Source organism: Mirounga leonina, unplaced genomic scaffold (genome assembly GCF_011800145.1).
Source record: "Mirounga leonina isolate KUSES-001 unplaced genomic scaffold, KU_Mleo_1.0 Mir_53, whole genome shotgun sequence".
Lineage (NCBI taxonomy): Eukaryota > Metazoa > Chordata > Mammalia > Carnivora > Phocidae > Mirounga > Mirounga leonina.
This window is the reverse complement of record NW_023270807.1, coordinates 95,621,845-95,647,412: the sequence shown is the minus strand read 5'-3', so window position 1 is coordinate 95,647,412 and position 25,568 is coordinate 95,621,845. Positions and strand designations below refer to the sequence as shown.

At 40.5% G+C, this 25,568-nt stretch overlaps 1 protein-coding gene across 7 annotated transcripts in view; it reads right to left on the bottom strand.

Moving 5' to 3' along the window:
- Positions 1-970: 970 nt before the first annotated feature.
- UTRN (utrophin) overlaps positions 971-25,568 on the bottom strand; it is a 496,689-nt gene continuing 472,091 nt past the window's right edge. For 5 of the 7 annotated variants that reach the window (XM_034990899.1, XM_034990900.1, XM_034990897.1 and 2 more), the window contains 7 exons: positions 24,536-24,601; positions 15,795-15,953; positions 15,174-15,414; positions 12,361-12,469; positions 10,834-10,926; positions 5,240-5,262; positions 971-3,096 (listed from right to left, as the gene is read on the bottom strand). In XM_034990899.1, coding sequence (XP_034846790.1) covers positions 3,088-3,096; positions 5,240-5,262; positions 10,834-10,926; positions 12,361-12,469; positions 15,174-15,414; positions 15,795-15,953; positions 24,536-24,601 — 700 coding nt within the window. In that variant the 3' untranslated portion in view covers positions 971-3,087. The remainder of the gene's footprint in view (positions 3,097-5,239; positions 5,263-10,833; positions 10,927-12,360; positions 12,470-15,173; positions 15,415-15,794; positions 15,954-24,535; positions 24,602-25,568) is intronic. The other 2 variants (XM_034990898.1, XM_034990901.1) reach the window with 2 other exon arrangements.

The following is a 25,568-nucleotide window of genomic DNA, read 5'->3' as shown; positions in this document are numbered from 1 at the left end:
CAGAAAGGCCTCTGAAAAAGTTGACTGAAACAGTTGATTAGGCGAGTGGGTGGGGAGAAATCCAAGAGCAAACTACATTCTTTAAAAATGTACATATAGGGGCAACTGGGTGGCCCAGTCGGTTGAGCATCCAATTCTTGGTTTCCGCTCAGGTCATGATCTCAGGGTCGTGAGATCAAGCCCTGCTTCGGGCTTCCTGCTCAGGGGGGAAGTCTGCTTGAGATTCTCTGCCTCTCCCCACCGCACCCCCCCCCCCCGCCCCGGCTCATGTGCTCTCTCTCTCAAATAAATAAACCCTTTTAAAAAAATATTCACTTAATTTCAATGATAGAGGTAACAAGCTGAGGTTTAGTGTAAAAACAAAACGTTTTCTTCTGTTCTCATTTCCATTTTCAAGTACCTACTCAAGAGGTCACTGGAACTCAACAATTGTTTCCTTAGGAATATTTAATGTGAATATTACTTTGGGGTAGACAAGATGTTTGAAATGTATATTCATCAGAATATATTCATTTTATTTTAACAAATTACATGTTTGGGGATTTTTCTATGTCATAGAGAGCTTTTACTTTTAGAATCAAGTAATACAATTCTCAGCACTATTTCCCATGGGATGGCTTCAGGAAGGGATTAAACCCACTACCAGAATGGTTAAAATTCAGTGCACATGTAAAGAGCACATTATTTAAGGGCATGAGGCTAAAAGTGGATTTGGAAGAGTAATCGAGTAAATACCGACAGCACCTAAGTTACTAAAACAGAAGCCCAATAGGGCTTCACGTACATGTTTTTAACATCCAACATTATTTTTTCCCTATCTATGAGCTTTCTATTTGTAAAGGAAATTGAGAATTATATAAATAGGAGAGAAGAGAGCAACACAGAGAAAGAATGAGACAATGAGAACAAGAGGAACGATGTATTAGTGGGTATGAGAGGAAGTAGAGGAAAACGTGGAGATTTATCAGTATACAGGCTCTTTTTATATTTTATTTTCATAAATGTACACTCAAAGCTCAGAGTCTATCAATGAACACAGCTGAAGAATATCAAAGTCATCTTGTGTTAAAATTACTTTTATTCAGGATGAAAAATACAACATGTAACCAGAGTAGATGATAGTCTATGATTAGTTCTTTACCACATATTTCAAAAGGACTGCATACTTATTTCCCCTTGTTGTTACTGTGATATATTTTTTTTATTTATTATTACTTAGAAGGTTATAATGTAGTGTTTTCTGTAGCTTTTCCTTAATAGCAGAGAGAAGACTTGTTGCACACAATTACAAGCAGAAAAAAAATGAATACATATTTTTTTCAAAGTAAGAACAAGGAAGACACCAAATCTACAACTTGTAGTTCAGAGTTCAGGGAAAGTTTTTTTTTTTTCTTTAAATAGGTGCTTTTCTTGGGTTTGATGTGGCCCGATAAAAGCTCTAGATCTTGCAGACTGCAGCGGCATAAAGCTATTTCCAACACAATGGATGAAGATGGATCTGAGGTAGAAAGGTGGTCATGGCTTTCCTCTTATATAAAACAATTTTCTTCTCAAAATATCTATGCTGCAAATAGACACCCTTGCCCCCCAACCCACCCAACCTATTCTAAAAGAATAGCAATTTCTAACTTTAAGCCTCCTTCTGGCCAAATCCCAGGTCAAGAGAACCCAAAGTTAAAATGTCCTGATGTTTTAAATGCACGTATGCTTGAATCAAAACACATTATTTTCACTTTTTTTTTTTTTTTTGGTTTTCTCTACATTTGGTGATTACGTAACATGTTTCAACTGAATCAATTAAATGTTAAATCAGAAGCTGAAGCAAACATCCAACTGAATGTACTCAAAGGTACAGGCAGGGGTTCCACCATCTAAGTATTAATTTCATTCCTCTCTGGAAACAGTGATATAGGCTTTTGATAAACATCCTTTCCAAATATATTGATCAAATGAAAAGTAATAAAAAATGTAATCCTTTACCCAAAAGGTAACATGAAACATGCATTAAATTTGTGTCTGCCGTCAGAAAGAAAACGACTGGGAATTTCAAGAATTACAAATGGCTTGCGTATACATAAACAAAAATAAAATTCTCTTCAAGGGAATTAAAGACAAAGATGTGTCCTGGTAGCACAATTAAGTAAAGGCCTGCTGTGTATTTAATGATGAAAATCAAAACTTTGCAACTAAGGAAACGTTATCCCACGTTTTGTTTCTATGTCAAAATGAAACTAGACTTAAATGGGTAACCTTTGGTGAAATGATCTTTGAGATGATTATAATCGGCTTTGAGTCTCCTCTATCATATAGATTGGGACATGAAATAAAGAAATCAAGACCTACTTACGTAGAGCAGGGAAATAAATGCAGGAAAGAAATCCTAATGGGAATGTCAGGTAGGCCCCGCAGGACTTTTACTGTGCTTTACCAAGTGGCCACTAAAGAACTGAAGTGCATGATGTCAAACAAAGTTAAGCAGTATACACAGAGATATAGCCCAATTCATATACATAAATATTTGACTGAAATACATGAACTTAATAATTTGGCCAAATCATGGAAACAAATACAAGGACATCTATTTGGTCATGGGGCTGATGAATTATAAATAACCAAAACATAATGGTAAAAGAGTGGAAAAAATAAATGAAGTTATAGTACAAGGTTAATATGAAGGAATGTAAAAATTTAACATTGTTTTCTAATTCTTATGTGATTTTTGTCATGGTTATTAAAAAGACGGTATCATATTAGAAAGCCCCCACCCACTTTCCCAATGCTGTATACAGTATACAAATCAGTGACAAATGTATTACTGTTTCCAAATACCACTCTGTTCATTAATTTACAGTTGCATAGAAAGGGAAGAAGAAGACAATAAACAATAATATATGATTATTATAAAAACAAAATATCCTTTTCTCTTTGGATAGTCAGTGTTTACTCCTTCAGTAGAACACACAGTCAGCGCTCAACAGCATGTTTCAAAGAGCCATGGAGCTTCTAATTAAATGGAACTTGGAATTGGCATTTGCTGAAAAGGGCAATACTGGAAGTCAGGAAATGTCGGTTGGCTTGATGGATACTTCACATTGCCTGCAGGAAGGGGAACAGTCCTGTCAGAACAACATTTACATAGAACATTCCAGGTAGGAGGGACCTGTCAACTCTTCTGAGAAATAAAAGTGCTTCTTTCAGAACAAGTCAAATTCCATTTTGCTGTGTCTGAAGGGGACCCTCTACTGCCCTGTGGCTTTTGCTCCCCAGGATGAGGTCTTTCTCTTTCATGCTGAAGGCATCTAGTTTGCTTATTATCACTGCAGCCAACAGAGAGGACGTTTGGAAGACTTTTCTCTTGCCCAGGCTGGAAACCAGGGCCAATGTACATAGGCCAGAGAAGATCTAAATCTGGGCCACACTCAGGGGAGTGGCACCAATCTTTTAAAGAGAATGTCAAACAGCTGGATCCATCATCATCAAAGTCTACGTCCTTCAGTTCTTATCTGCATCCTACAGCTGCTTGCTCTAATCAATACCTGGATCTCCTCTGAAGCCAGCTTCCTCCACAACCTTCTCACATATAACTGTTTATCTCCTATACCCTTCATATATTTTGGATAACTGCTTTCTAGGTCCACACTATGTTTTTTCAGGCCTTTCTCTCTCTCTCTCCCCACTCAACTTTGAATCTCATGCCATCAGACTATACCACCCACTCTACAGTCATCTTCTGACCCCTTGGGTCATGTTCCCTTACTTTTGAAGAATGGCTCACTGTCATCAAGCTAAAACTATGTTTAAATCTTAGTGATTTCAATACGCACATAGATGATTCTTCCAAAAATCTGGCCTCTCAGTTCCTCGAGCTCCTCTCCTCCAGTGAACCTGTCCTCCACCCTTGTCAGCCACGCAAACTTCCAAATGGACCATCACCAATACCTCAACCCCTCCACCACTTCAATTTACAATCATCCTTCCTTCTGACAACTACCCATACTTTACCACTTACTTCCATTAGGACCCCAACTCCATCCACCCTTTGCTACCACAATCCATTGCTCCTCCCGCCATTTTTTCTGTCTCCAGCACCTAAAATGTCATCACTTCTTTCCCTCCAAGTTTAGATGCCTGGTTCAACCATTATCAGCAGGGGCAGCATTATCTGCCTCTTCCCTTGAATTGTTGCACTCTCTCAGCCAAACCATGACTTCAACTCTGGTTAAATGCCACACTCCGCCGACTCTGGTGCCTGTGCTTATGAACTTGAATGTGGCCAGGAGATAACACACAGCCTTGCAGATAGCCTCACATTAAGTTCATAGGCAGGCACCAGAAGTCATGCTGAATGCTGCCTCGTCATCACACTACCTCCCTGTCCATGATCTCCTGATCTCCAAGCAGCGAGGGCACATCGTCCACTCTCTTCTCACACCTAGGATACCTCCTCCCATCCTCACCCTCTGCTGAAGCCCTGGCTTCCAATTCACTGAGACAACACAAGCAATCAGAAGACTGTTCCTCACTGAGCTCTCACCTCACACCTGCTGACCGACTTGAGATTTCCTTTTCTTCCCTCCGGGTTCTAAAGACTACTTGTCTGTGCTTCTCATGAAGACCCCAGACCCTCTTGCCATTAAGACAATGACAACATCAGAAGGTTAAAGATTCATAAACAAGTTCAGGAAAGAAAATGTTCTCCAAAGATGGGCTGTGGTCTTGCGGCTCCTTAGCCCTGAGCGTTCCTGATAAGGAAAACACCTCCGGGTATAAAGGTATGGCTGCCGACCGTTCTCGGTAAATCCCTCCTCTCGCCTCCTCAGCAAACTTCTAAAAGAAAAATCAACACGTCTGCCCCCTCAAAGTAACAAAACCACTTTGGGTACCGCTGCAGTCACTATTTTTAGGTCAATGTTCTGTGATAGCCGCCCTAAGTACAAATCTGGGAGAACAGGGGTCAGCCAGATCTACCCAGAGTGGCTTTGCACAGTACACATGGGGCCAGTGAAAAGTGTTGGAACACAAAGGATCAGGCGGTTGGTGTTCTGGGGCTTCTGGAAGAACTGGCTTGAGAGGGGTTTCCCCTCCCCAGACTGACAGAATTAACTAACATTTAAATGTCAAGCAAGTTTGCTAATTTACATGGGGAATAACGTCTAGCACTAAAATCAAAAGCAGCTCATCTGCTTACTCTAGGTTGTGACCAACAACCCCTGAGCCAGTCAACCCCGTTAACTCTTACCTGTGGCCTGCTGGGGAGATTGGCTGAAAGAGAAAAAAACAGAAATCACTTGAAGGCCCTCTGGTCGCCTTGCTGACTCCCCATCTGGGGCATGCAAAACTGGGGGTGTACCCAGCTCCCAGCTGTTAAATGGGTGCTAATAAGAAAATAAGAAACAGGTTTTGGTTTTTCTTTTCTTTTTTTTTTTTTGGCTAGACTAGTTTCTTTTCCCTAGTTTCTCATATTCTATGTCCTTTAAGATATAAAACTTCTACCAAAATATGCAAAACACATGCTGGCTCTCTCAAATAAGTACACACCAAAGCATCAGTGAATAATTAGTTTTGAAAAAAAAATCTCAAAATTTCCTATTGAAATCATGCCATATATTTAGTTTATGTCTCTGAACAGAGCAAGTTCTGCACAGTTTGCTGAACAGCACAAATTCTGACTAACAGGTGACAAGGGAAATGAAGAGGCATGCGTCTTCAGTTTCTGCCTATCTTGGCTCACCCTGGCCCCAAAGGCCTAGGAAACTGGTGGCAATGTGTTTGCCTCCAACAAAGCGCTGGCCGCACCCTCGGTTGTCTCGTGAGCACTTAGGCTAATCACTGTGCCTTGGAGGGGCCCAGCTGGAGAAGGTGGACTATGGTGACAGATTTGCCTTTGCAGCTGAGCAGCTCCATTCCTTCCTGGTTACAGAAAGCGTGGTCAGCAGAATTGATCGGGTGGGCATTGTGAGGGTGGGCACAGGCAGCTGGGTCAGGGGATGTTCTGCTCCCCACCCCCCCGGATGGTAACATCTGTTCTGGGTCAAATAAGAATTGCCCCTAATCATCTATCATGTTGCATTCCTTCCATCTCTCATTTTTTTGTGCTGAGGGGAAAGAAATGAGAGCTCCATGACCACGCAGTGGGTGCTTTGTGAGAAAAACAGAGTAAACAAGAAGGGCAACTTTATGATGCCAGGAGGGAAAGTGTGAGCCCCCACCATACCTGGGGGAAGAATGAGGCTAAAATCCAGCCTATTCCTACCAGATACACAAGTTACAGCAGGAAAACACAAGAGTGGCTGTCCTTCCCACTGAGCTACACGGAGGGAGCGCTCCGTTGCCTTAGGATTAAGTACACCACAGACACCTACACTTCTCTTCTGCATAACAAACAGCCAACCCCAACCAGAAAGCAAATCCATGTTGCTCCAAATCAGCATCATTAACCCTATAGCTATTTATCTATTTAATTTTATTTTAAGTAGACTCCACACCCAGTGTGGAGCCCAACGCGGGGCTTGAACTCATGACCCTGAGATCGGGACCTGAGCTGAGCTCAGGAAGGAGTTGGACACTTAACCAACTGAGCCACCCAGGCGCCCCTAACCCTACAGCTTTTTATCAAATAAAAGGCTATGATAACTCCCCTGAACAAACCGCACACACCTATTTCTAAAAGAAACCAGGAAATCCTTGCATTTTAGTAGGTTTTGAGTTTATGATGCATGTCACTCAAGTTTAATAAACATGGGCAATTCACAGCGAAAATATGCCTGTAGATAAAAAATAATTTTAAAAGCCTTTAACGGTCTGTCAGCCAAAAATATTCAGTCCTAGGATCCTGTATATTTGGATGACATAAATGAAAAAACTGAGAGGAATTTACATGAAAAGAAATGTTACAGCAAGCAGTGAAAATTTTAGTATGTATATTAGTTAATGGGCACCACAATGAAATTCCCTTCATTAACGCCTTGTCAAGAAAAGATGAAAATACTTTCCTCTCTGCTCTGAAACTTAATGTAAATAATTAAAAGAAGACTTTAAAAGGCCACAATTCAAGGATGTGATCAGGAACATCTGGGATAATTTGAGACAGAAATTCTAAAGTGTTATGTGCTACAGTATACAGACTCAGAAAAAAAAAATGCCACGCTTAATTAGGCAATTCATGCAATTAGCATTTATGAATACAGTTTCGTTTTAATTCCAGGATCGCCAGGAGTGTAAATTCACTTGTGACCATGCTAATTTTTAATCCACAAAGGATCAAAAGTCAAGATTAACATGCAGATCAATTCACTGAATGCTGGTGACAAGCAGTTTTAAAGTTCTCATTAGTAACAGGGGCTCAAGGGATTGGTTTGGCATTGGGAGAGGGCCAATCCGATTTGCTTAAAAAATCCTCTAAAGGTGGTCAGGAAGCTTTGGGAATGCAAAGGTTTATTAAAAGATTTGCTAGCTGAGCAACTTAAAAGGGGCAACAAAGCAAATGAAGCCTAAAAACCTCTATGTATTACCTAGGGAAACTTTACCAATTAAGCCTTCCTGGTTAGAAAATGTAAGCATTCATTCATTCAATTCAGAAACATGTATTGGGCACAAAGTCTAAGTCAGGTGCTATTTCTGTTCTGCATCAATTTTTAAAAGGTTTAATTACTTTCGATGTAATTTAAAAAATATGTATCAATTTTATAAATAAGTAAATTCACCCTTTATTTCTAGGGAAAACTGTTCTTACCTTGGAGATTTTTATATTATCAAAGCAAAATATAGAATATAAATATGAAAAAGAGCAGACTAAAGCCAAATAGCAGAACTTCAGAAATCAAAAATAATAAGATGTAAAATTCAGAGGACTCTAAAAGACACCAGTCATCATCATTTCTTACATGGGATATACTTGAACTCTTCAAAATAACACATGACTAGTAATTCTCATGCACGGAAAATTATAATTAATCTTAAATATTTGTGAATGTACCAACTTAAGACTAGGAGAACATGGGGCCAGTGTCCCATGAAGGAACCTTAGGGCTCCACAACCCACCTTCACAACCCAAAAGGGCATGAGTAGCGAGGGCACCAGGCAAAGTGGGAGTTTAACCTGTCGTGTAGGTCCCACTGAAGGTATACACTCTTCTCAGGGACCAATGATATCTGTTAATCGTTAATGAGATTCCAACCAATAGGAATTTTATATTTATCTTTAAGGGAGGCCATAAAATGAGATGAACATACTCATCTCCTTTTTTCACTCATTTTTGCCTTATTCTTGTGATTATTATTTGTGTTTAATTACATTCTCTTCTAAAATAAGACAGATTAGTCTTTTATAATATCTAGATATAAGAATATACTATGGAAAAGATTTAAGAGTCACTGCTTTATGACAAACTTTAAAAAAATATACATCATGAGTTTTTAATATAAAAATGTTAATATTGAAACTACATACCTATAGTCACTGTAGAGCATTTAATTAAACATACTTCCTATCCTAACTCTCACTGCCAAATGACTTTCAAATTGAACATGTCCATCATGACATTTAAATGCAAACTTCTAAACAGGCTTTGATTTATAGAATTTGTTCTTAACTAATTATTAATGTATTTGGATTTAAGCTGAACTAAAAAGTAATTCCATTTAGAAATACAATCTTGAAATTCTAGGTTTTATGGTGACTATGATGAGTTCTTATCTAGCTATTAAGCAACACACGACTCAGAATCAAAATCTCTAGAAAATCCAATCTTAGTATCAAAGATGTAACCTGCTCATCCATGAGGCTATTAGAGAGCCTAGCACAGATGCAATGATCTGACAGCATATGGGCTTCAACTGACCCTCTCCAGCCTTTGTGAGACTCTAGGGGCCAAAAAAGTGCGTGTGTGTGCACACACATTTGCACATGTGGGCACGTGTTTCTTGGGGAGTGAGTGTGGGGACTCACATATGGTAAGTACAGTTCAGGAAACTTGGAGGAGTATAATCACAGATAATGAATGGAAAATGACACATTCCCAAATGTAAATATATTTATGTGCTTGTGGAAACTGTACTATGTCCTTTAGGCAAATACTTCTGAAAATTCAGGGAAGACTATATTTCAAATAGCTATTTCCACTCCCTGCTAATGATGGCATTTTTATAAACTGTAGAGTTGTATAAGTTGAAGCATATTTTTTTTTTTTTTTAAGATTTTATTTATTTATTTGACAGAGAGAGAGACAGCGAGAGAGGGAACACAAGCTGGGGGAGTGGGAGAGGGAGAAGCAGGCTTCCCGTCGAGCAGGGAGCCCGATGCGGGGCTCGATCCCAGGACCCTGGGATCATGACCTGAGCTGAAGGCAGACGTTTAACGACTGAGCCACCCAGGCGCCCAGTTGAAGCATATTTTTAAATGAAGTCAATATATCTTATTTAACTACCTTCCTGGTAATGCCTTTCTTCATAACTTTGGATGGTATTTTCTGAGGACAGGATGGAAAAGGGTGATAGGAGAAGCTGTTTCATATATGTACTACCATACATAATGCATAGTATATGTACATACTAAAACCTTAATTTAGTGGCTGCCTAGATTTAAAAATCAATTTGGGAGGAAACCACCCTAAAAATTATAAATAATATATTCCGAGTTCTTTAAAAGATTATTTAAAATAACCTGCAGCATCAAGTGGTGTGCATGCAGGCAAGTAAGCAGCTTCTGTTTGAAATAGCACAAGTTATTCTGGTGAGAGCTCTCTGTGAGGTGACAAGAGACTGAAGTCAAAAAGTTTGGGGAAAAAAAATCAGTAAGTAACATTATGTAATTTCCTCTGGGATTTGGACTGCTTTCATTTGATTATTTTCTGGCTCTTGGTAGTTCATACGGAAAAGTCACAGGGTCATAATCTGTGACGCCTTCAGTTATTTGGCCTTTATGCAGTGACTGTTTGATTCCATGAGGAAAGAAACCAGAAGAAAGAAAATAAAAGAGAAAAAAAAATCTGAAAGTAATCCCCTTCCGGAACTGAATCTGATGACATCAGCGAACAACGTCTGAAGCAAAGAGAGTGGGGGTGCCTGGCTGGCTTAGTCTGGAACCTGCGACTCCTGATCTCGGGGTTGTGGGTTCGGGCCCCACGTTGGGTGTAGAGATGACTTAAAAATAAAATCTTTAAAAAAAAAAAGATAGGGAATTACATCAGAAAAGGTTATTTTCATGCTTTGTTTGGTGTGCTGCTAAAAGCTCTTTTTTGAAGTAATAACACATTTCTTACTAGAGTTTGCCCTGGACAGGAAACTTCTTACAAAGGGGCTTGTCTCGTTTGCCTTCACGTTACCATCCATCAGGCACAATGAAACCTCTCAAGGAGCCGGACTCTCACTGATGCCCAGGGACGGGATGGTATCTCGGCTGAGCTTCATTTGCTTTGTGGACATGTAGAATGTTTGATTTCTTTCTTTCTTTTGTTTTTTAAATGTTAAATTGTCATTTTTATTAAAATACCCATTCTTTTTTTTTTAAATTTTTTATTGTTATGTTAATCCCCATACATTACATCATTAGTTTTTGATGTAGTGTTCCATGATTCATTGTTTGTGCATAACACCCAGTGCTCCATGCAGAATGTGCCCTCCTCAATACCCACCACCAGGCTAACCCATCCTCCCACATCCCTCGCCTCTAGAACCCTCAGTTTGTTTCTCAGAGTCCATCGTCTCTCATAATATTCAATCCTGTTTCTCCTATTGGTTTTTGCTCTCTTACCAAAGAAGACAAAGGGCCCCAAGCAAGATAAAAGACCTGGAAGGGAACAGCGTCGTGGTGGTGTGGGGATCCTTCATACTCACGGCAGCAAGATGGAAAAGTACTGGTGATCTGCTCCATAAACTCCATGAGGTCTGTGCTGGTGTCATGTGGGGGAGACAGCAGGTCCTCCGCTGCTGTGACAGCAGAGAAGAAGAACAACAGACGGTTTTGAAAGGATGGTCCCAGCCTTCCACCAAAACCCAACATCGGGAGAAAATACTAATCCTGGCCTCTAAACATCAACGTGAAAATCATTCTCCTTGAAAACAACAATTTTAGGGAATAATACCAAAACCATGTTTGTATCAATTTGTTGGTAATAGAATTTCATATCAATAAAATGTATTTAGATGTTTCTGTTGGAAGATTCCATGTGCCAGGGGAACATTTATGAGTGAAAAATAAGTAATGCGGTTGTATTATTTTAATGTATTAGATGGAATTCCATTACTTTGCATTCTAGGTGTTTTTTCATATAAAAAAAAACCTCTCAGTTTCTTTTTCCTTCCTTCTTTCTTCTTGGAGATTCTGGCGTGGGCTAGCTTACGCTGCCACAAATCTAGAGGTGTTTGAGAAGATACTTTTCACTTTGATGGTTTTTATTCTATAACCAATAAATAGTAAAATAATTCACTTACTTAAAACAATTAAAATAACATTAATATTTTTGGTTTTCTTCTGACTAATGTAGCAAAAGATATCTTATAAACATATTAATTTGGTTAAAATATGTGGTCCTCAGTAGAATTTTACAACTTAAATTTCATCAGTAATAAAATGTCATTCCTGAATGCCAGTTGACAGAGCCCTTCCTAACAGCAGTGACAAGCCCCTTTGTCACCAACAACAGGCTGGGTGAGACCTTGGCCTCAGATGGGTGGCAATGTCTATAGGGACTAGCATGGAAAAAGCAGAATATTCAGTTCCCAGACCTGGGCAGAGAAAACCATGCTTGGTATAATATACTTTAGGATTATATTCTGAATATGTACTAATATAAGTTTTAGAGACAGAAAATATATTAAAAAAAAAAAAAGAATCATTCTGAGGGCAAAGCAAAAAATAAATTGTTGCTCATCCCAAAAGAAAAGAGCACTTTTTTCATCTTTTGCCAAAACTCAATCCACTACTACACATTATATAAGCAAATATATTATAGATGAATATTCTAAAATGTTTGCTTTTTGGGTGTTGTTAAAATGTCTTTGTATGCAGCTAAGCACAAAGAGAATATGAAACTCCTTTCTTTATGCTCTAAGGCATTGGTGAGTAAGAACGCTATTTAAAATGAAAGACAGGGGCGCCTGGGTGGCTCAGTGGGTTAAGCGGCTGCCTTCGGCTGGGGTCCTAATCTCAGGGTCCTAGGATCGAGCCCCACATCGGGCTCCCTGCTCAGTGGGGAGTCTGTTTCTCCCTCTCCCTCTGCCTGCCGCTATCCCTGCTTGAGCTCCCTCTGTCAAATAAATAATTAAAATATTTTTTAAAAATTAAAAAAAAAATAAAATGAAAGACAAACGGTGAAGCTCAGAGCAGAGCGGGGGAGTTAGCCAGCTCTTGGGGACACCAACCTGCTTGGTGGAATTGAGAGCCAGGGTCGGGATCTAGCGAGTAGCTCAGGGCAGACTGCTGAGGTGAAGCCCAGGGGGAGACGCCGTTGATTCGAGAATCAGATTCAGGCTGCAATCACATTCAGAGGTTAAAGCAGAGGAAGGACTCAAACAACTGCTAAGGGAAACATTTTTGTGTCTAACCTCCATGGATAATTAAATCACACTGAATTCTTTGGCCACAGACAATACCTGTTTTCATCAGTTTGGTAGATCACCAGTACTTCCCCTGAGTACTGATGGTCCATCCCCTTCATTTTGGGCTCCTTGAAGAGCTCGGTTGGTTATAATGTGAGATTTATTTATCAGTGTCAGCTTCATCCCTCAGTTTTTCTATGATTCTCAACCAAGTGAATTTAAAAAAGGTTTCATTCATCTTTAAAAAAGGAGCATGGCTTCTCATACAATAAATTTACCCAATTTCAAAATCAGCTCATTTCTTTATTTAAATCAATATTTAAAGGCAACACTGGAGAGGTAAGGACACAACTTTGGATTCACGTACTTGAATTCAAATTCCACCACTCAGAACCTACCTAATTCTGAGCAAATTTTATAACCTTCTATGCCTTGGATTTTTTATTTATAAACTGGGGGTGGTAAAAAGAATGCCTGTGTCCAAGGAATTTGTGAGGAGGTTGATCAGTTAGTATTTCCATTGAGATTAGAACAGAATCTGACATACAGCAAACACTTTGTAAATCTACTCTGCACAAAGCTTGGAAATGGTGCCTGACACATTGACAAGTATGTGCTCAAATTAGACAATGTGATCCATTTTACAGGGAATGCAGAAATTATAATGTTTTTGATGCCGGTTTTTCCATTAAATTTATATTAGTTGAAGTCTGGTGGTTTTGCCAGTTTTTGCTGTCAGGTGAATTTTCCATCTACTTCTGGCATTCATGCTAAATCATTAAGAAGAGATAAGAGGTCCACAGTCTGGGATATACCGAGCCATTTAGATATCAGCTATCTCTAAAAGCATTACTGTGCAATTATGAAGGCACATGAGCCATTAGGCAGCTCTGTCTAATGGGATGGAGAGAGTCAGGGGAGGGGAGGGGAGTCAGGGAAGCAGAAGAGCTGTTAGCTCTCCAACGGGCTATGGCAAATAAAGGTTTCGAGCACGGCTTCCTTCTGCAAAGATTCTATTGCTGCTCTAGGTTAACAATAACATTTCATATTTTAAATCAGAGATTTCAAGAGAAAATTCATCCCTCACACAGGCACCATGGAGAAACTTCAAATTCACAGTGCTTACGATGTGGCACCGGAGAAGACTCAAACATTCCAGAAGGGTTAGGGAAAGCCAGGCTTTGGGGCACTCTAGGGGCACTACTGTTTTCTAATGATGCATAGTTTGGAGACCCAAAGTAAGCGTTCCCCAAAACAGCCTGACGCAAATCCTGAAACAGTGACAGACATACAGAAAAGTTTATGGTTGAAAGGCGAGATCTGTGGCCTGCTGTGTAGGTAATGCAGAAATCACACTGTTTTGAATGATTCTGACAAGTTAAAAGATACTGACAGCAACTGTGACAAGATGGTTTTCTGACATTTGAGAAGATCACTGGAGAAAAAGTTGCTTCTGCCTTTGGTTGGAGAAATCGTTTCTGGAGAAAGGCCTTGCCTATTCACTGCCTGGGGCCCCACACAGCACAGGCCAGAGAAAAAGGCAAAAGATGACGTGAATGTTGATGTTAGGGATTCTTCAAGAAAGAGAAAGTCTAGCCCCATCTGTAGGGATTCTACCCAATATGCACCTGCTACCAAGGCATCTTTCTGACTAATTCTGTGACAAGACTCCTATTCTTTAACTGCTAGATGTAATCAAGTACTTAGTCCTCTATAGTATTGCCTTTATGTGCGATACTATCTTGTTGTATATTGTACTATCTTGTTTTGGTCCCTAATAAGACTGCAAGCAAGAAGAAGGCAAAAATTGTCTGATGCTTCTTTCATATCCCAAAGAAGAGTATTTTTCAAAATTGTGGGCTATTATCCACTGATGAGCTATAAAATTGATTTGGTAGGTGCTGACCAGCACAAAGAAAGAAAAGAAAAAGAGATGAAAAATGGGAGGGAGGTACACCGAAAGAGATACACAGGAAGGAAGAGAGGAAGGAAGGGAGGGAGGAAGGAAGGGAAGAAGGGAGGAAGGAAGGAAGACAGGAAAGAAGGGAGGGAGCAAAGAAGGAAGGAAGGAAGTTAAAAAAAATAGAAAATAACAGATCTTTATAATGGCAATTATTATGTTGTATTCATCACACAGGTATGCATTCATCATAATGTAAGTTGTATTTCTTATTGTCAAGAAAGTGTGCAAGCAATTGCCATAAAACTGGCCTGATGTTAGGAAACGATAGCTGCACCTTAATAAACATCTGTTACTGAATTTCACGAAAACAGCTCCCTGGAAGAAAGGCTTTAGCATACAGAGCTCCAGTGGCTTCCTTCCCTTTAATCTCTACAGCGGTCCCACATGTAATTTACGCAGATGTATGTTACAGGGTCTTTTCCCTTAAAGTATTCAGAGCTGAGACAGATTTCCGTGTTACAGAAGAATGGGAAATTCCACCTTAAGTAGGGCAAACACACTCTGGGAGCCAGTGGGGGTTGGGATGCTTCCATTAGAAGAGTCTAAATTAAGCATGGAGGTGAGAGGCGCCACTGAGCCTCTCTGCTGATGCTGGACCTCCACCCCCCACCCCCAGGGAGATGGACGGGCTGGGAGGGGGTGTGGGCACCACCCCGAGTTCCACACACTCTACCTGCTCCAGCAGCTGGCGAAGGCGGTGGAGTTGAGATTCCAGCTGCTTATTGTGATCTTCTAAAATCTGCATCCTAGCCTCCAGCCGACCTTTGTGCTGCCTGAGGAGCTTTGCTTCTGCTATAAGTTCCGAGTCCTCAGACGTGTGGTGAGGAGACACAACAGAGTCTGGAGGTGACCCGATGGGGAGACCCCTTCTCAGGTGCTGCTCCTTCAGCTGCTCATATTCCACCTGCAGGTTTCTAATGCAGAAAAGGAAAAACCGGAATCACCACTGCGTGCATAGTCTTCTCTCTGAAACTGCCCACGAGCTCCAGGTTTAACTCAGGCTCCTTTCTTTTTAGGTAAAAACATGTATTAACCGTGAGACGAGTAAGCGCGAACAACACTATAGCTTTAAGCAGGTGTTCTGACAGACGTCACCCGCGAACCCTCACACGTGTGATCTGCAGCCCATGCCCCGGCTTGTTAACCTCCTCGAAAACTTTGACTCCACCTGGATTTCTTAGAAAACACTTCTGAAAAGAGAAGGGCTAGGGATCATCTTGAAAGTATTATTCAAGAATTTCCCTTCAGAAGTCTGCCCAGGGGGACATAGCTTCCTCTCCCAGGTCAGGCGCACCTTTGTTCTTCCTCCAGGTCGGCAATGATCCGTTCCAGTTCCCCACGTTCTTCCCGTTCTACCGACTTCAGGATCTGAGCTGGGCTCTGGGGCTGGCTGACTGGGGACTCCCCTCCAAGCGCCTGACAGTATTGCTGGATGAGGGCATGCTCGTCCTCCCTAGGGAGACAAAACGGACACACTGAGGCGCACGTCTGGCGGTCGATGCCTCCAGCTGCAAGGGAAGTAGAAACAATGAGGATGCGGATGGCGGCTGGGCCACGTCTGCCTTAAAGCTCAATGTCCCTCTAACGTCCCTTTAAAACTTCTAGGAAGGGGATGCCTGGATGGCTCAGCTGGTTAAGCGTCTGCCTTCTGCTCAGGTCATGATCCCAGGGTCCTGGGATCAAGTCCCGCATCGGGCTCCCTGCTCAGCAGGGGGTCTGCTTCTCCCTCTCCCTCTGCCTGCCACTCCCCCTGCTTGTGTTTTCTCTCTCTCTGTCAAATAAATAAAATCTTTAAAAAAAAAAAAAATCCAGGAAGATATTTATCTAAAAGGTATGTGTACTACACATACCAACACTTCATGCTTTGCCTTAGACTAACCTGTATGTATCACAAACCTCAGGAGAGATTCTACTCAGCAGAGGTATCGAAGAAGGTCCACCACTTATACAGTTAATAGAAAAGATACTTTAGGCAAAATCAGCAATTGAATACCAAATGAGTAGATTAAAAGACTTAATTAAAAATAAACTAGACAGTAGACCCCCCCCCCAATTCATATGTGGAAGCCTAAATCCCAGTGTGATGGTACTTGGAGGTGGGGCCGTTAGGGGGTGATTAAGGTCATGGGGGTGGAGCTTCATGAATAGGATGAGTGCCCTTAGAACAGAGAGTCCAGAGAGCTGGCTCCCCCTCCCTGCCACGTGAAAACACAGTAAGAAGAGAGCCACCTGTGAACCAGGAAGAGGGCTCTAACCAGACCCCAAATCTGCTAGGACCTTGATCTTGAACTTCCCAGCCTCCAAAACTGTGATAAATAAATGTCGTTTCTAAGCTGCCCAGCCTTTAATACTGTGTTATACCAGCCCACATGGACTAAGGCCTAAGTTGATTTCACTGGCTTTAGCATTTGGTTGAAAGCCATTTTGTAATGCTTTGTAACCCACAGAATGGAAGAATATAATCCCCATATTCTTTCATTTAAATAACATAGCAAAAATTCTAACTGTAGATATATTTATAAAATATCTGCAGATATTTTTACTTGATATTATCAGCATGTCCTCACTAGGATCAATCATTTTGCACTAAAACAAGAAACTACAGGTACTTAACTTAGACTCTCCTACTTTTCTAACTACTCGTCTAATGAATTAGACATATCAATTGCATGGTCGAATCATTAGATTCGACAGGAACAGAAGCATAATGAGAGAGACAAAACTGGTACATTCTTGAGAAGGAAGTGCTCAACAGCATGCCTGGAAGCCCTTCTCTTCCTTTATAGGGAGATCCAGTCAGACCTCCCTGTAATCGTGCAAGGGACAGACCCCTGGCTCAAGTCAGCTGGAGGCGCTAGCTGTGGAATGAAGACTTCAGCAGATCGGACCTGGTCTGCTTTCATAGGGTTTGGTAAAACAAATCCTGGGATCTATGGGGGTTTACAGGATAGGGCTTCAGAAAAACAACATGTAAGCAGCTCTGAGGGTATAAAATGGAGCTATGGCATAACTGTACTAGCTCATCCGACAGTGATGTGACTGCAAGTGTCCCTTAGAGCCCTCATCTGTGCACAGGGTCAGAGCACAGCCTACTGCGGTCCAGAGAGTCTGGGGAGCGGTGGTGGCCGTCTGGGACCTCGGACTGGTGCCCGGCAGCTGACAAGCAACACTCGATACACGAGGTAAGACCTTTGATTCCTCGGAGTCCAATCCGAAAATGCAACCCTGTGGGGGATCACAGTTTACTGTGATGAAAAGGGGACTTGAAATTGTGTCTGAGAGTTAGTGAACTCATAGTAAAGGTGTGTCCTGAGCCTTGAGATCAGAATGATACGATGAAGCAAAGGAGCAAAATGAGTGTTATGCCTGCCGAAGCAAGGGTTCAGATGAACTGCTGATCCATTTCTTTTGCTTCCTTTATTGGTAACCTCTCCCTCTCTCTAAATGTATATATGGAGAGAGTGTGTGTGGACAGACATTTAGAAAAATAAAGGTCATGCACTTTGGTTAGGATCACAATATAAACATCGATATCGAACCTCACCGTCCTTCTACTATCAACTTCAGTGGGGAGAGGAGTAGGACCTTTTCCACACAGTGAGAAATGGGAAATAAGGACCATGGATGGGATAAAGACTGAAATAAGCTACCCTTTGATTGCCTTTCTGAGAAAATGCAGTGTCACTGAAAAATAAATTAAAGGAGCCTCTAGAAGAATCGCATGCTTGCTCCTAACTGTGGAAGGATAAGGATAAGAGGACAGAACAGGCATAGCGGCACTGCAGGGAGGCACGTTTAAACGCCCCTGGGCTGCCCATGTAGCTAAATCAGACAGAAAGGGTGTGTGTGTGAGGGGCGGGCATTTTCCTGATGGGAAATATATGGCCAATACCCTAAACCCAATTCATTCATTCATTATTCATTCATTCATTTATAGGCTCTATGCCCAGTGTGGAGCCCAATGTGGGACTTGAACTCACGACCCTGAAATCAAGACCTGAGCTGAGATCAAGAGTCGGTGCTTACCCGACTGAGCCACCCAGGCGCCCCACTAACCCTAACTATTATGAAAGGGCAGAAGCTGGCTATCAGGCTAACACATCAACACACTGGGACACCATTAGCTGCTAAGGATGGCAAGACTCTAAGTCAGTGATCCTCACCACTGCCAGGGTTTGGAGGCACTTTATCCAGTTCAGGCGGAGAGAGAAGTCATAGTAAGAAAGGGTAAGAAGTAGAGATCTAAAATATGGAGAGGAAAAATATAAAGCATGAAGATACAGGGGGCATAAAATAAAGAAAGAGCAAAGTAAGGGTATAATGCAACATTCTGTAAACATTTCTTGGGCTGAAAAAAATGTATAGAAACTAGAAGGACTGAGTATCCAAAAAAATAATAATAATCATAACAAAAGAGAACGCCCCATGAACTTTCTCTATTTTAAGGATAAAGCATCACAAGCAATCAACCAGAAATCAAAACAAAACAATAACTCTTACAAAAGAAGCAAAAGGTTTAGCCTCCTGCTCTCTATAATATCTAATGTCAAAAGGCTAAGAAGCAATGTCTAGGGTCTAACCCAGCCATTCCTGTGACCAGCCAGACTAAGGTAATGTCCAGCAAACCACTTTGTCCATAAAGCAGAAGAAAGAAAGAACAAGCAAGGATAATGCAAAATAGAACAAAAGTAGATGTTAATCTCAGGCATTGCAATAAATGAGAGGTAAACTGATTTTCACTTTGGTTAAAAAAAACAATCATATGATTCCTATGAACAATTCACCTAAAAGGAAATTAAGGACTAAAAGTTAAAATAAATATATAATAAGGACAGCAAGAGCCAAAGCAAAACTTGAGTCCCGTAAGCCATCTGGTGGGTCTATGATGATCATGGATCCTAGCCCGGAGCTCCTCCCCTGTCACAAGGTACCATCAGACCACTGAGGCCCTGAGAACATTCATGCCAGCAAGTGTCTGACTTGGGGAATATACTCAGTGCTCAATATTAGCACCAACTAAATTTCTGTTTTCAAGATTTGGGGACTAGCCACAGTGAAACAAATATATACACAAACAAGTCAAAATTAGATCTGAGATATATCTTGTTGTAAACATTGATATAGCTTCATTTCTTCTGGGGAGTTGATAGGGTTTAACTTATATTCACCATCATCATCACTATCATTACATTCTTTCATTGAGGTATCTGAAAGGGATTTAAGGCAACTTCTAAAAAAAATCGTTTATGTATAACATACGATTTTAGCATTATTTCTCACAGATTATTAGGCCCAAAAATTAAATATAAATACACTCAAGTTCTTAATTATATATAGTAAAAACCAAGAGCATACCCTTTAAAGACAGATAGTACATGAGGCACCAGATGAGGGCCTTTAAATGTCAATAGTGCTAAAATAGAAAGGTTGCAAAAATATAAGTCTGCACCACTGAAACACCATTAAGTGGAAAATAATTATACTATATTTAAATCGCACAGAGTAAACACGATCTAGATTACAAAATTAGTACATATCAGATGACGAAAGAACTGTGAGTCATTCAATGGCCTTTTGAAAGTAGGCAGGACATAAATAAAAATAAAAATAACAATAATTTCCCTCCTCTCAAGGATTATTCTGCTCCAGACAGCAATGCCAGTGCCAACCAGATCCAAGTTTGATCTTTCCACATAAGACAGTGTCACTCAAGGGCAGGTGGCAGATGGAGGGAGACATCCTAATGGTAGTGGTCTAAGGATCTGTCCTTGAGTTCCTGCTACTGAGATTCTCCAGGACTATCCTGGGTCCTGTTTCGGTTTGAGTCATGGATGTTCAATTCCTCCTTTCAAGAAAATTAATATCCTCAAAATTCATGCCTTTTTAAATTGTCTAGAGGCAGACTTTCAGAAGGAAAGGGAGCACTGGGAATTGGGTCTATGTGGGGGAGTAGCTATGAGACTGATTCATGTCTAGGTTGGGGAGGCAGCCGCCCGTGACGCATGGGAATGCAACAACGAATTAACCAGCTTCACAGAGGATGAATGCTGTTGGGAGTCAGGCACTTGGTTCCACAGACCGATTTGAGGGACAGAGAAATGCTCGAACTGCAGGGTAGGATGGTTGCTTTTAAAGATACAAATGACTAAAAGGACCTTGGGTAATTTAAAATCACAAGTTCAAATCTCAAAATTCACACCCGAAAGTATAAGGATTTCTTTTATCACCTATGGCTGAGATCATCCCAAACCACATTTAGTAGATCAGTCTTGGACGTACTGGATTACAAAATCCTCTAATTAGGTCTGGACTGTGAAGCCAAAGTGTGGATGGAGAATGGGCAGGACTGGGACAAGGAAAGGGATGACCTCAAGGAGGACTGCAGGTGCTCTGACCCCACCCATCCTCACCCCCACTGCAGTGCTCCCATCTGGGAAGCCTTCCCTTCCCATGCAGCGGAGGTTGCCTGGGTCTGAATCCCACGACTTCCGGAGGGTGAGACCCTGGGCAAGCTCCTTAACCTCTCAGGGCCTCAAATTACTCATCTGTAAAATGGTGGTCACAGAAACAAGAGTAGCATCTCAAGGGGTCCTACAAGGATTAAAGAAACAAAGATGGGCAAACTGCTTAGAGTGGTGCCTGGCTCCCAGTACGCTATTCACAGACGGAGAGATGGTGGTTGTTTTTGTATCATTCCTGTTGTTATTCAAGAGAAACCTAATGATATCTTTATGACCTATTGGGATAACAAAACCTCCACGCAAAAGGACCTGGAGGAAAGGTTGAGAATGCAGGAATGAGAAAAATTCCAAAATATATTGTAGAAGTTTTCTAACTATTAATTTTTTTTTTTTTTTTTTTTTTGGCTTAAGGCACTCCGAGTTAGCTTTCAATTTTTCCCAACAACAATACAAATTGCTAATATTTTGATGCTGGTTGCCTCATGATAGACCTAAGAGTGAAGCAGAAGAGCCAAGGCTTCCTTGGGAAGCCCCTGAACCCTCGCTCAGAAAATGGACTGAAAACTGTCCTCGATTATCTCAGGATTGTGTTATGACCCTGTCAATGCCGGGGTTTTAGGAAATTTCCAGGGAAAGGCCAGGGTTGGAGTATGTTGCATACTTCCTGCTACTATAGTAAGGTCCTATAGGTAACAAGTAAGCTGAAAGCAAAGAAGGAACAGCACAGCATCCTATTAAGAGCAGTGAAGATTTCTTCCTGTATCTTGTGATCCAAGATGCTAAATTATTAGATGGGGAAACACAGAAGGACAGTCAGAGAAATAAATAGTGGGGCTTGGTTCCTAACCCTTCCATCACAAATTCTGAGGAGCACCATCAGCCTAAAGGAGGTAAGAAGAATCCTCATTGTAAGGCTCTCTCCACTGGGAGGAAAGGTATTTATTGTAGTATGTGTAATACTTACTCACTTTGTCAAGTCAATAAAGTGGAAATGCTTAGATAAGTAAATATTACCCATTGAAGTGAGAAAAGGTGACCACTCCAAGTCAAACCCGGGGACTCCCGATCCAGCACAGAGCTTCAAGGGCTCAGAGTCCTTGTTTGCAACCTCACTCGAAAGACAGAATCACTGCCATGTCACAGGAAAAGAACCCCAGAATACTCAGTAAGTCAAACTGTGAAAGAGCAAAGGACTTCCAGGATTGGCTTTATCAAAATAAGATTTATTAACATAGTCCCTAAGAAAATATGAATGCACCAGTGACTGGAAAATGATTTCTCTTTAGTGGCCAATAAATACATTCATATGCTGTTAATTTAATTGAATATTACATTTAAGGAAGAATTTGTTTCTTGCCTTTTCCAGTACCCAGAGGCCACCTGCATCCCTCTATTTTTAAAGCCGGCAGCATAGCATCTGCAAATCTCTCTGTACCTGACCTCTGCTTCCATGGCTGTATCTTTCTCTGACTCTCCCCCCGCTCTTATAAGGACTCATGGGATTACATGGGGTCCACCTAAATATCTAGGATAATCTCCCCATCTCAAGATTCTTAACTTAATCACATGTGCAACGTCCCTTTTGTCATATAAAGTGACACATGCATAGCTCTCAGGGATTAGGATGTGAAGTTCTTCGGGGGGGGGGGGGGTCATTCATTTGTCTATCAGTAATGCCCTCCAGGTGCACCTGGATGGCTCAGTCGGTTGAGCATATTGGTTTTGGCTCAGGTCATGACCTCAGGGTCCTGAGCGTTGGGCTCTGAGCTCAGCAGGGTGTCTGCTTGAGATTCTCTCTCCCTCTGTCCTTCCCCCTGTTTGCATTCTGTCTCTCCACCCCCCACTCAAAATAATAAATATATCTTAAAAAAAAAAATGCCTACCCCATGTTCTTCCTCTAAAAACACTTATCAATGGATCTTTCTCTAGCTGCTAAGATTCATGGGGATAGTATTTACATCTGTGGACTTTTACGGCATTGGCTGTGTGGCAGTGGTATGCTGATAAACATTTAATGAGCTTTCCAAAAAAAAAAAGGACTAAAAGGGCCCTGAATTGTAGCTTTTGCAATTTCTATGGTTTAAATACTTTCATCAAGGCCAATTTCAAGCTAATGACTTTACTGAATGTAGAGTTTGGAAAAGATACAGAGTTGTACACCATCTGACAAATACAATAAAATAAATTACCCCAAGAACACAGATAATAGTAAAATGAAGTAGAGTAACGAGGGCATGATGGAGTTTGAGTATGCCTTTTGTTTTCATTTGAATCTAATTTAGTTAATTGTAAGTATATACAAATTAATTTCTTTAACGGCTCTGTTTACCAAATAGCTTACAAACTTCCTGTAGCTTAAGCACTCTAATATAGAATAGTTCCCTGTCAATATTTTAAAAACTGGTTTACTATCATTAAGCTTATAAATAAAAATGTCAGGTTTTTAAATTTCAAACATTAGCATGTTAATACTTTACAAGAATACAGTAGTGATTTATACACTATTATTCATGTACTATGAATATGAAACGATTCCCAAGCCAAGATAATAACATATTTATAAAGCTTGTTTCATACTTAGCTACTAGTATGTATTTTATATAAAGCAGTTAGATATCTCGAGTATCCCCTGAATCAACATAATTTCCACAAGGTTGGCAACAGCCAAAGAATTAGATGAAATGAAAAATAATAATTAAAACCAAAATAATTAAAACAAATTTAAATTCTTTAAAATGTTTGTCATTTAGAGTGCTTAAGCTACTGCAGCTTGGCTCTCTTCATGGTCTTTTTTAGTACAAAAGAGCCGAGTACTACGTTCTGTAACTTTCCTGGCTGACTTACAGCTTCCCACCAGATGCAAACAACAGTGAACCTACTTAAGTCAAGTAAACTTGACACTACTGAAATCTTTCAGACATCATGCAAAATCAAAAATGTTAATCCCAAGGAGGGGGGACAAAAAGGGGAGAAGCTCCAAAGCAAGATGACACACAATAGTAGGATAATCAGAGATAAAATAATTGCCTGGAAAGTTTTTTTTTAGGTATTTTTCTAAAGTCAATGAGACTTTTCCTCATTGCTAATATAATAAAATACTGGCAGAGGAAATGACACTTTTCAATGAAGAGTGGGGAGTATATGTCCAAGCTTGTGTGGGTCATAGTTGTTAAATGGCAGGGATTATGGAGAAAAAGTGAGCCAGCAGAAGGAAGAGGATTTTACAGAAGGGCATGTATTCTGTGGAAATACATTTGTTAAATCAACAAGAAATAGCTGACAAATGAAATAAGTATCTATACCTGTATTTATAAATAGAACAATCTGATCTTCCTGAGGCAAATTAGTTGACAAATATAGGATTTTTTCATTAACTTATATGAAACTAAATAAACATACCCGATTTATAATATCATGGCTGGAAAGCATAAAATCTATCTAGACATTTTTGTAATCACATACCAATTTTGATTGGGATCAAAATTCAGAGGCACAATCAATGAAGATTATTTCCGACAGCCATGATGCAAAGACCTGGCCTTCCCAGGCAGTGCTAATTTCATGATTTACTTACACACTTCCTGTGGTAGAGCTGCTATCAGTGAGGAAAGATCCATTAGTCCTTTCCATCTGGGCCAGCCTGAAAAATGAAAATAAAGAGGTTCCATAAGGTGGCCCCATTGGGCATGGTCAACTGAGGTACATTCTCTGTTGTTCTCAAACTGTCATAATTCTGACAAAATATGAAAAGGTCTAAATCTCCTAATAAGATTGGGAATTTAAAACAACATCTAATGTTCAGTGACCTCTCTATCACCACTGCCTTAAGGCTTGTCGGCCTTCATCTTTTACCATGCTATATAGACTCCTAATTCACCCAGGCTCCTAACTGATCTCCCAGGCCCTACAATTGGTCTCCATTCTCACAAATCTGATTATGCTCCTCTCATGTCTAAAGACTCACCATGACCCCCTTTACCTAAGACATAACCCAACTCCTCAGCAAGTGGGGCTTCATTATCAGACTTCAGCTTCTATTCCTTCACTCCTCACTCCTTTAAACAAGCCATGTTCTTTCCCAGCTCAATGCTTGTAAGTATGTTTTTCCACTAGTCTAAGCCTACCTTTTCCCAGAAATTCTATCTGGCCAAGATGCAGTTCAAATGTTACTATTTATATGATGTTTGAACTAACCATTTTAGGAATAGCTAGTTGCTAGCTCCACAGACACTTCCTATATACACTTCTTTTCTGAAAGTTTGTGCAAGCCAGCAAGACCAGCCTGTACTCTATATTGTTTAAGGACTCTAAAATAAACCTCTATAATAAAGCATTAGCATAAACTTAATTACATATTGTAATTCATATGTGCACCATCTCCTGAGAACACTTTCAGTTCCTACACTCATTCACTGAAATGGGTTATATTATCTAAATCCTGCTTGTCTAGTGTTTGGATTCTCATGAGCTCAATAATCACATCCCATGGAGATTCACTCTTCATGGAATGTATAGCAAGTGTTTGGTAAAGTGCAAATCACAACATGGAAAGATGAGAACCAAGATACCAAATATAATGGAGTCACAACTCTTGCAAAACATCTCTT